The sequence below is a fragment of the Amborella trichopoda genome, chromosome 12, assembly GCF_054954075.1.
Source record: "Amborella trichopoda isolate Santa Cruz 75 chromosome 12, AtrichopodaSantaCruz75HAP2 v2.0, whole genome shotgun sequence".
Taxonomy (NCBI): domain Eukaryota; kingdom Viridiplantae; phylum Streptophyta; class Magnoliopsida; order Amborellales; family Amborellaceae; genus Amborella; species Amborella trichopoda.
In genome coordinates this window covers 42,162,244-42,173,489 of record NC_142347.1, presented here as the reverse complement: position 1 = coordinate 42,173,489, position 11,246 = coordinate 42,162,244, and the positions used below count along the sequence as shown (strand labels likewise).

At 38.6% G+C, this 11,246-nt stretch overlaps 1 protein-coding gene across 8 annotated transcripts; it reads left to right on the top strand.

The window, feature by feature from the left end:
* Positions 1-868: 868 nt before the first annotated feature.
* On the top strand, positions 869-10,361 carry LOC18447068 (26S proteasome regulatory subunit). 8 transcript variants are annotated; one of them, XM_011629747.3, is made up of 5 exons: positions 869-1,235; positions 1,841-1,901; positions 2,775-2,882; positions 6,043-6,412; positions 10,116-10,361. In XM_011629747.3, the coding sequence occupies exons 1-5, from the start codon at positions 1,095-1,097 to the stop codon at positions 10,135-10,137; spliced, it is 702 nt and encodes a 233-aa protein (XP_011628049.1). In that variant the 5' UTR covers positions 869-1,094; the 3' UTR covers positions 10,138-10,361. The 8 variants fall into 8 exon arrangements, 7 of the variants coding, with proteins under 7 accessions (XP_011628049.1, XP_011628050.1, XP_011628051.1 ...); XR_016046556.1 differs by having other exon boundaries at positions 882-1,235; positions 6,062-6,412; XM_011629748.3 differs by having other exon boundaries at positions 882-1,235; positions 2,805-2,882.
* Positions 10,362-11,246: the final 885 nt, after the last annotated feature.

Sequence of the window (11,246 nt, the reverse complement as noted above, 5' to 3'; positions counted from 1 at the left end):
GGGTGATTTTCAATTTGGCTCCTCCATGGAAATTAATTTTATTTTTTAGAAAAGCCATAAATATGATTTGATATTTTCAAATACACAAGGTAATGACCATGAGGCTAAGGTCAATTCTTTATGACTGGAGTCTTTGCCACAATATGATTTTGATATGAATTATCAGATCCTTGATAGTGTTTTGGTTGCACATGATTGTGTTCGTTCCAGGTAAAAAGTAATGTTTTTGTGATCGTTTACAACTTTGATTTGATCAGGCATATGATAATGTTGAATGTGTGTATCTTTAATGGAAAAGCATAAAATAAGACTATTTATTTTCACTACAAAGAAGTCACATTTTTTTTAAAAAAAATAAGGAAGTCACATTCATCATCAACCATTGTATGTAACATCAGGCTGCTAGATGTGTGTTGATTGGGCACAAAGTTCCTAGAAAATTTTTTAAATTTTGTGATACACTCCAAGTTGTCAAAATTTACATTTAATGATACATGTATCGTGACCTCTTTATACTAAAGGTAAACAACCATCACAGTAGACAAACTCATCCTTTATTAGTGGTTTTGGTAAAATATAAAGAAGTTGGATAAAAGATGGCCTCTCCACCGTTGATTTCTCAAGCTTCGGGAGGTATTAGATAAGGGAATCTCGTGTACCCTGTCTTATTTACAATTATTATTAAATTTTTAGTAATTGAGGTCATGTCATGCAAGAAGATCAATTTGAACATGACTTAAAATGAAAGATGAAGAAAGGAATTAAAAAAAATAAAAAATTTATATATATTTTTTAAAAAATTCCAAATTTAAATCATTGTCGCGGTTGAGATTATAGAACCCTGATGGAAAGTATATCTTTGAAAATTTTTGTAGGGAGACCACTTAACAATAGTGTGAGTCGGCAGACTCACTAAACCAAACACTTCTCCTACAGAGAATTATGTCTTATGGATCTCTGGAAGAAATCCGCGCTTGAACTGAGACGCACCAGAAACCATTCCTTTCTTGAGGCGGTCTCACCTTTAAACCTCAAATTTGTTCCAGCCTCTTGAACTCAAAACCCTAGACTGGAAGAAGAAAAAACCCTTGAAAATGGTTGGAACGAACTTGAAAGCAGAGACGACGGCTCTAATGGAGAAGAGGAGCTTATTAGAGGAGCAAATGAGCGCAATTATCTCTCGTCTCTGTGTTCCTGGAGGCCCTGGTCTCTCTGGAAATCTCCTGGATTCCGAGGTATCGCTTTCCTTCTCAGAAATTTCGGCTATGGGAATCGAAGTTGTTATCTGTTTCTCATATTGTTTTTCTTCTTGGATCTCTTTCTTTGTATATAATCCCTGTATGTGAAATCATTAAAATTTATCCTGTTCTAATTTTATTGAGATTAAGAAAATTCAAGGACGTGGATGGACCTCATATGGATTTGTTAATTGGATTGCATTCCCTTTCTCTTTCTTTTCACTTATTTTAATGGGTATTTTTCGGGAAAAATTAATGTCTTTTCTGCTTCGATTTGTTTCTGGAATTGGTAACTTTGAAATGTACATCTGGGCCTCATGTTGATTTCTGTCTTGGATCCTAGCACACTCTCTCTCACACACACACAATACAACAGTCAATCAGGCTTGTCCCAAGCCCTCTATGTTATCTTGGAGATCGATTCCTTCTTTATTTCGAATACATTAGATTCTCACTAATGATTTACAAGGCTTGTTTCTAGATGTATCAGAGAGTTTTTCTGTTCAAAGCTTGCTATGAAATGCTGTGCCTTAGTTTTGTTATCTGATGCAGTTTGGACCATATGCAAAATTTCTGATTTCAATGGTGGTCTTAATAAATAGGGATTCCCACGAGCTGATATTGACATTGCAGCTGTGCGTTTGGAACGCAATAATCTCGCTGGTAAGTTATTTTCTATTTGAATGTCAATATAGGGGTTTTACAATTGCTCACAAGTCTTATTAGATTTGAAGGGCAAGTTTTATCTTCACCTATATGATTACTCAAAAACTTTGTTAAACTATTAATTGTCCATTGGAATATTGTACCTGAAATTTACCTCTATAGTTATTCAAAGATATTTCAAGCTTTATTGGAGAATGTTTTTATTAGTTAATGCGAAGATTATTCATGACATTTCAGTCATTATGAATGAAAAGCTTGAGTAATATGAAACAATGAACCATGTGCCTTGATTACGTTAATGAGTTTGATGGTGATATGGGAATTTACGATAGGGCTTGTATTTCTGTAAGTTCAAAGTGAAAGCAGCCTCTTTGTGGTTAATGGGATTGTCATGCCTGATTTTTACTAATGATATTTACTATAGAATTTAAAATTTTAAAGCCTTAAATCTGTCGTTATTCTGAATATTTTTACCTAGGAATCATAGTAATACTTGAACTCTGTTAGGTATATGGTTAGAACAGTGGATACATATTGGGCTTACTTTCTTTTGGAACTAGCAGTGTACGTAGGGTTTATGGTCGAGTTTCTAATTACCGATATGCTATTGTTATTTGCATTTCATAAAGTTCCTTCTTTTTTATCATCTTTAATGTTCTATGCTTGTAAAGAGGGTTTTCCCATTTATGTGTTGCAGCCATATCAGGAATTCTTGGTCAAGTAACTAATTAGTGATATTCTATTATTATTTGCTTTTTTTTTTTTAACCTACCTCTTTCATAACATTTTTAATGCTCTATGCTTGTAAATAGGCTTTTCCTATTATTTTCTGTGTCCATATTAGATCCTGTATTCATTTTTTTTTTGCAGTATTACGTAATGACCATAAGGATATTACAGCAAAAATTGATCAAAACCTGCAGCTTCTTCATTCAACAAGACTAGCTCAAGATATATCTTTGCCCCCAAAAGTATCAGGTAAGCAAACGGTTTTAAGTCCTGGCATGGAGCTTTTGTTGGAGAAATAAATTGTAGTTAAAATACCTGCTTTGTAGATCGGATACATGTTTCTTGCTTTTTCAAACTTTAAAAGTCTGATTGGATTAAATTAATTTCATCAAGAGTATATCAATTTGTCTGGAACGTGTGTATTTTGTATGATCTTACTTTTTTAGTTGTTCTACAAGGTATTATTTATGCAAGTCTATCTAAGTATTGTTTTATATGTCATTTTGGTGAGGTCAGCAAACCATTCGGCTATAAGGTGAACACTTGCTCTCTCTAGTCATTGATTAGCTCAAAACTTAAGCATAGAGTTTCATTACCTCTACTTCTCTCTCTCTCTCTCTCTCTGCGTAAATATAGAATCATCCTTTCTGCAACCATCCAGCCTGCAAAATCTTAATCCCCATTTTTGTCAAATCCCCTACCCCCAGAATAATAATCGTCTGCAAACCCCAAAACTGTAGACCAAATACCCAACTGGCCTTTTTTGCACCACAAACATCTATTGTAAAAATTGAACAACCTGAATTACAATTTTTCCTTGCATCCCAATAACAAAAGGACCAAGCCTTGCAAATGATTCTCCTTGAAAGGGATAATACACATCTAAAAATTAGACTTTGGAGCCCATAAATAAATTCAGAATGAAGGCTAGATCACCTTTTTTACTGTAAGCCTTTGATCATTTCATTCATATTCTGAGTTATGAAACAAATGCGAGCAATTCTTAAGCTATTAAGACGTGATGCTGAGGTCCAAACTTTCCTAAAGGAAAATGTCCCAAAACCCTTGCTCTGATATCACAAACAAAATAAGAACTACTTGTAAATTAAGCCATAATTCCCTTCTTTAAATTTCCTAGAAGAAAATTACCACAAAACTCTAGCTATGCAAATGCATGTTGAAATATGCTCCATTGAAAACCCTAAAGCATATAGCGAAAATCCCATGATCTGCAATGGAAACTAAAAGAAAAATTAACCGTAAAAAACCCTGAATTTCCCTTAATTTTCTCACCTTCTTTGTTATCAGGCAAAACACAACCATAATCCACAAAGACCATGGGAGCTCTCTCTCTTCACTCTCTCTCTCTCTCTCTTTGATCAATGAACTTGATTTGGGGTATGAGAGGAATTGGGTTAAATTGAGGAGGGAGAGATGAACACTTTGATTTTCTGTGTCGTTTCAATGTGTGTTACAAATGGGGCCCATGACCCCTGCAAACTCATCTGCTTTCTCTCTGTTTCATCCCTCTCTTTGATACAATGATCTTGATTTGAGGTACGAGAGGGATTGAAGGGGAGATTGATGAGTAAGAGTTGAACATGAGTAAGAGTTGAACCCTTTGATTTTCTCTCTCGTTTCAATGTGGGTTACAAATTGGGAGAGAGGGAGGATGAATTTCTTTAGGTTTTTGGTTCAATGAAAGGTTCCATTTGGTTTGCCCTTAGCTTGAAAAATTAATAGGCCTCTACTCGGTTAGAGATAAAATACCTTTTTGGTCTTATAGGCTTATTGGGATATGGTGTAAAAGCCTATCTTGAATATCTTTTGGGAAAGCTTTCTATGTTCCCCCTACAACGTGGAAGTTCTATCCTCCCCCTACCATCCAGTCGTCCATTTTTGAGCAAGAGAGCCACTCACCGTTTGATCTTAGATCCGATGTCTAAAAGTATTTTATTTTTAGTTTTTTTAATACATTTTTTCTGAATATGAAATTTGGTACGAGCCATCTTCTCATTGGGGTGCACCTATAAAAAATATTAACAATAATTTTTCGATAAAACGGATGCGCTAGCGATGCTTTAGCGCCCTTGCTTCTTGCTTTCGAGCCAGCGAAGAAAACGGCTTTCGAGACTACGCTTGCTGGAGTCAAAGCACTAAAGCGAGGGAGAAGAGGTTTGGTTGCACAAACGCGGGGGAATGAAGACACAACCCAGGCAGGGATGTGACTCTCAACATCGAGACCGTGTTGGGACGGTTGGACTTAATGGAAGGTATGATAGCTTGGTATATAGGCACTTAGGGAGGGGGCCATGGAACCGCCGAATTGACTTTCTCCAACTTGCTGCTGTTAGCAGTGGTGCCGTATCGATCCAGCATTGGAACAGGGAATGGAATTGGATGGGGGAACTGCCGCCTCTGTCCCAACTACGGGTACAGGACCTACTACGGCTACAGGAAGTTTGCCACACCACATGGATGTTTTCTCAGATGCCTATGCCGCTTATGTTCAGGCGGATACAATTGTATCTACCGGCTTGGTCAAATGCACTCCACATCGCTGCGACTTGTACCCCTTGATACTTTCAGGGGTATTTTGGTCATTTTATTTTATTGAAAATATTTTTTTTATATTTTTCGTTAGTGCGAGTTTAATAGAGGAATGGACGGCCAAATTTGGTGTCAAAACAGTTTATAGAATCGTGATATTGTGATTGGGGCAATCTTAGCCCTCCATTAAAAAATGGACGGTTGGATAAGAGGGAGGATAGAACTTCTATGTTGTAGGGGGAACATAGAAAGCTTTCCCATATCTTTTTAGGCATACTACCAAACAACATAGAGGTACTTTGGGTAAATTTCTCACCGCTTGTCAGGAGTATCTTATGCACCAAAACATGCCCCTATGTGATTTTGTTACTGTAATTGAAGTTAGTTCAATAAATGAGCTTATTGTCTTCTCTATGTTTGCAAACCTCGATACCTTTGCCTTCCGATCATTGAAAATGAATTAGGGAAAATTGATCAATGGTTTTGCCTCCTAATTGGAGATTTCCTTTATCGATTATATAGGAATCTATTATTCTTCAATACTTGGTAGGTTTTGTTTGGAGTTGTTGAGTATTTTCAGTGTGATTGGTTCCTTTTTTTTTGCAAATCCTGTACTTATTTATATCACTGATGTATGTATGGGGGGGAATCTTTCTAATTGTAGCAGAATTACTCGAAAGAAAGAATACCTGGGAATACTTTGCTTGTTGAAAAGATACATTTATAGTTAAATAGTAACTTGTTCCAAGTAAAAATGGAAATTCAGAAGGACATGTGATAACCCAGTCTGACATGCTGGTATTTCTTTTCATTTATTTTTATTTTTTTGAAAATTATTTCGTTTCATTTATTTGGCAAGCTATTGGTGGTGAATCAAGTACTCAAGTACCGAATGCTATTGTTATGGCTGAATCTTCCCCTTTGCATGGGCAAGGGACATCTCAAGAAAACTTTTATACTGCCATGGATGAGGATCCTGTTGTTGGTGTGCCTTTTGCAATTGTTGATGAAATTGCTGATGGATCGCCTGCTTCGGATGATGGACTTCAGCTTGGAGATCAGATTGTGAAATTCAGTAATGTGGAAGGTGGTGAGCAATTACTTGCAAGACTTGCTTCTGAAGCTCAATCAAACCAGGGTTGTGCTTTACCTTTGGTGATAGTGAGACAGGGTATGTTCATCAATTTGGCTGTAACACCAAGACCATGGCATGGTCGGGGCCTACTGGGGTATGCTCGCTCACTTATTACATATTTCATTCTTTTTCGCCTTAATTTCTATTGAATATGGAAGGATGCTTTTGTGAAATGATTATCATCTTATAGTTATGGCTGCCTCTTATTTCTCCTTTGCTAATCACTTGGTTAAAGACGTGTGATTTTGAATATTGTCATATGTTGTAGCATTTGCCGAGCATTAAAATTTCTTTACTCTGTTGAAGGCACTCCGTTACCTAATCCTTGTATTTAAGAAATCATGCAGTGTTTCTTTTGGAGGATGCTCGTGTTGAATGTGTGACTAGTATGGAGGATAACCTTCAGCTATTGGTTAAACATTTTATATAAGAACAAGCTGTGCAGTGAAGGGGCAAAATTGGCTCTGTGGGGGCATTCTCATATGAAGTAGGCCGAGAAGTTATTCTTGGCACGTGGCTTACCAGAAGACTTCCTCTTGTGGTGCGCCACAGCCTGCTGCTTCTGTTCCACTCCATCTTTCTTCCCTTTATCTTTACCTTTGCCTTGATGTGAACCCTCTTTCAAGGCATTGAACTTATAGTCCCCAAGGCTCTCCATGACCGCTGCAGCTGTGGGGAGATCCTTCACTCCTTGCTGCCTTAGCTAGCTTGAGCCCGAAGCTGCAAACTAGGCATGGAGCTGAAGAGATTGTTTTCCTAGGACACATTCTTTATGCCCAGCCTCAAGCTTGAAAATTGCTTGACGTACTCATGCACTGTGGCTATGCGCTTGAATTTTCTTATGGCTTCTCTCGGTCTCGGCAAGATTCCCTGGTAAAAACTACTTCTTGAACTCCCTTTTGGGGTCCTCTCAGCCTTCCATAGGAGGCCTCACCTCATCATTAGTGCACCACTAGAGCTTTGCATCTCCAATGAAGTACATGGTGGTCAGGGTCAATTGGTCTTCCTCTCGAGTTCTACATCTCCGATTTTGAAGTAGGACTGCATGTCCAAGAGGAAGTTCTCCAACTCTTTGGCATTCCTTGTCCCTTCAAATGGCTTGGGCTCAGGCATATAGATGTTAATGGCTAAAGCACACCTGGTGAGTTGCTTGGAGCCCTTTTGACAACGTCAAACTCCTCAGCCAGTGTCTTGAGGTTTTTTTTGAACAGGTAGGCAAGGGAAGCGATATCAATCTCAAGCTCCCCCTTGCAGGTTCCCAAGCATTGATTTGCTCCTCATGAGTCCCACCAAATGATTGAGCTGTGTTGTGAGAATGCCCTCCTCCAAGGCAGCAATATGAACAACCAACTGGTCACGTTGCTCTAACTTGCTCCTCCACCTTGACGCCACCTTGGAACAGTTTGGGGAAATGCATGACTATCTTCATCAGGCAGTTGGGTGGATGGAAAAGTATGCAAATACCGATCAACGATGCCTTTTCAATGTGGGGTTTGGTTGATACTAAAACTTACTTCTCAAATATGACAGGAGGCTAATGCCGAGACTGCAATTTGTCGGCTGATCCGAAGATATAATGGTCCCTTTGAGGTGATCATATGAATTGGCGAGCGATCTTACTGCTTGGCTATTAAGGTTCATTTGGCATTCCATATATGCTTCTTGAAGCAACATCATAGGACAAAGGTTCATGCAGTTAGTTTTTCATGAATATGCTAACGCGAGGTGAAACTATCTTGGCTGGGCAGATGTTGCTCCCAAGCAATAAGGATAGAAGAGTTGACTTTCAGGTTAAGAGGAAGGGCTTGCCAGAAGAATCAGCTAGTTGGGAAAAGGATGCGACTTTTGTGAATACGAGGGTCCATGCGAGGAGTTCTTAAACTAAGCCCCCCAATAGGATTATTTCGAAATGTGGTGGGGGAGACTTATCTGATCCCTTACTGGGTGGGTGCTTGCATACTGGTCAAGGACTCGGTGCGTCAAGCTCCCTTGGCGCAATCGACAAGCAAAGAATGGCCTGCAGGTCCTTGCATAGATCCAAAAAGACCTGTGAACTTTTTAGATTGACAAACCTCCATGAGGGAGGATCTTCGGCCTTGGAGTGACCTTTGGTGGTAGGGCTATAAAATCGTTGAGTTTGGGTCAGGTCAACATCGACTTGGACTTGACCCAATAGGGTCCAAGTGAGACCTGAACCGAATGGCATCTAAGGTCAATTTGATTTGGACGATCAGCTGGCTTTGTGTCAAAATATAAAAAATAAAAAAATATATATTATATATAATTGTATAAAAAAATAGGCTCAAAAGGACGTGGTTGGAAGTAGTTTGAAAAGATATGGGGACTTATGACTTCATTGAGGATATGGCTTTTGATAGAGCACAGTGAAGAATCAGGATTCATGTAGCCAACCTCAATTAATTGGGAAAAGGCTAAAATGATGATGATGATTTGTATAAAAATGTCATAACTTTTATAATATAATGATAATAATAATATAAAGATTATGTATTGTATATAATGTTAGCATTTCCAAAATGAAAAAAATGTGATGGGGTTAGGTCGGGCTGACCAGACCCGATATGGTCTAGGCTAGACCTGTACCATGATTACGACCTAATACTTGTTGGCTTCAAGTCAAGTGGACCAGGACCCAACCCGCCGAGTCTAGTAATTGGTTCATACTTCATACCTGGTTCTCGGTTGGGTCAACTGCTGGTTTGTGGGTCGACTGAACCCGTTTATCTCCCCTGTTTGGTAGGAAGCAGGGCTGATGTGGTGCATGGTGCATGAGGCGCTAGAGTCATCGTCAGACGTGCGCAAGTGGGCTACTTAGCTGGTCAGGGCATTGATTGACCCAGGCTTAGCTGACCGCTTGATAAGTTGAGTTCGAGACTCAGATGTGATACTGCCTAGAGACCATAAGTGGGTTAGAGAGAGAGCTTTGTAACAACCATAGGCCATGGGTGTAATGGTGCGCCAAGAAGGCCATGCAAGACTAGAGGTTGGCTGTTAGGGTAGCCCATGAATTTGAAATTCAAAACTATGTAACTGACTAGTCCATATAAACCCCAGGTCAAGACCTTTGATGAGCATCTGGTGCAATATACTTGCAAGTGTACGATGCAATAAATTTGGGCCACAGCCCTTGACCCTTTGGAGTCCCTTTGTGTGTGTGTGTATGTATGTATGTTGGTTGGTAGGCTGAATTTGTGGTTGGTAGGCTGAATTTGGCCCCCATGCAGTCATATAGAGGAGCCAACGATACACAGTTAGGTTAGTGAACAATAGTCCATGGCAGTTTCACACTCGATTACCCATGTCCTTTACACACAAGAACATTCTGTCCAACAAGGACTTCAATTGGCCAGGTAGAATCAAACAGTTTAAGATGCCCATCAATTGAAGTTCAACATATTCTCTCTTTTGTTAATTATCGCCAAGTATCTTTTTCCTTTGCCTCTGTGTGCTTCCCCAATACATCATGGGCCTGGATTTTGTTGGGGCCTTATTTGAAGGCTTTTTATATTGATTTTTCGAGCTTGTGTTAAATTAGGCTTGAAGTTGGCGACAATGATCAAGTTATGTTTTAATCTGAGGTTTAAATTCCCCAAGAACATTCAACCACGGTTCACAAAGATGAATGTGTCAAATGCTTGTTAATTACCTAATCATAGTGTTGGATAATTTGGTACTATCAAGTTTTCATCTTTCTTCTCCACTTTTCTTGATGACACTTCCATCATACTTATTCTGGCTAGATTCATGGTTCTCATAATCTTTCTTCTTGGTTACAGATGCCATTTCCGAATCTTATGATGGGTTCAATTGCAAAAGCCAATTTTAGTGAACTGTGCAAGGTGCATTGTCATTTGCTGGTCTAGTCATGTATTTGCTGGTGCAGTATTTGGACTTCCAAGTCGGGATTTTCGAGAGATTTTTATGTTCCCCATAATTTTACCCTCTTTTTGCAGTGGTTTAATGCATTGAATACTAAAGCCAAAGGTTGTGTTTTTTTCCTTAATGAAATGATTGGACGAATATTTGCTTGTTTTTTTCCTTAATTTTAGAAGATCCAGTCATCATGTGTATTAAGTCTTGCAGTTATTAGTTTTTTATAGAAGGAAAAGTAAGGGAATTTTATTGTGTGCTTTATGACATTTAACTCCCAAGGAAAAGTTATGGAGTAAAGTTACGAGGCTGCACAAATTGAATGAAGATTGCAATCATGGGACTAAGACGCATGATTTATCAAGAATAAAGCATGATTATGAAAACTTTACTTTTATCCACCAAAGAAGGGTGGTAATAGTGTTTTGGGCTATACATTTTGTTAAAAGACTTCTATGCTCCCGCTGGAGCCTATGGCCTATTTACCCCTTTGGGTAAACCCGATATTTAGTATTTTTACACATTCAAATATGACAGATTTTGTAATTTTAGTATTCTTGTTAGGGGACAAAGGACGGGCAAGTATCTCTCTCTCTCGATTCTTGTTAGGGACCACAGGAGGGCAATTAGGTCTCTCTCTTGCCCCCCCTCTCTCTCTCTCTCTCTCTATGCAACTTATTTCTAAGCAACTTACTCGAGTCAAATTTTTTTTTTCACTTTTTACTCTAAAATATAGTTTTTTAGCAAATACCTTTCAACCACAAAAAATAAATAAAAAAAAGATTAAACTATCTTCCCTTGACTTTTACCCACGCCTCTCTCTCGCCTCTTTTCCTAGATAAAATACGGTTCGACTTATCTTTATGGTGGTCCGACACTTCTGTCCCTGAATAAACATGGGGTTTGGCAAATCTATATGGTGGTTTGGTACATGCGGTCTGACATATTTATATAGCGGTCCGGCAGGAAGTGGTTTTGAATTGGGAAGAGTCCGGTAGATAATGAAATTGGTTTGGCAAATTGTTTAGTTTAATTGG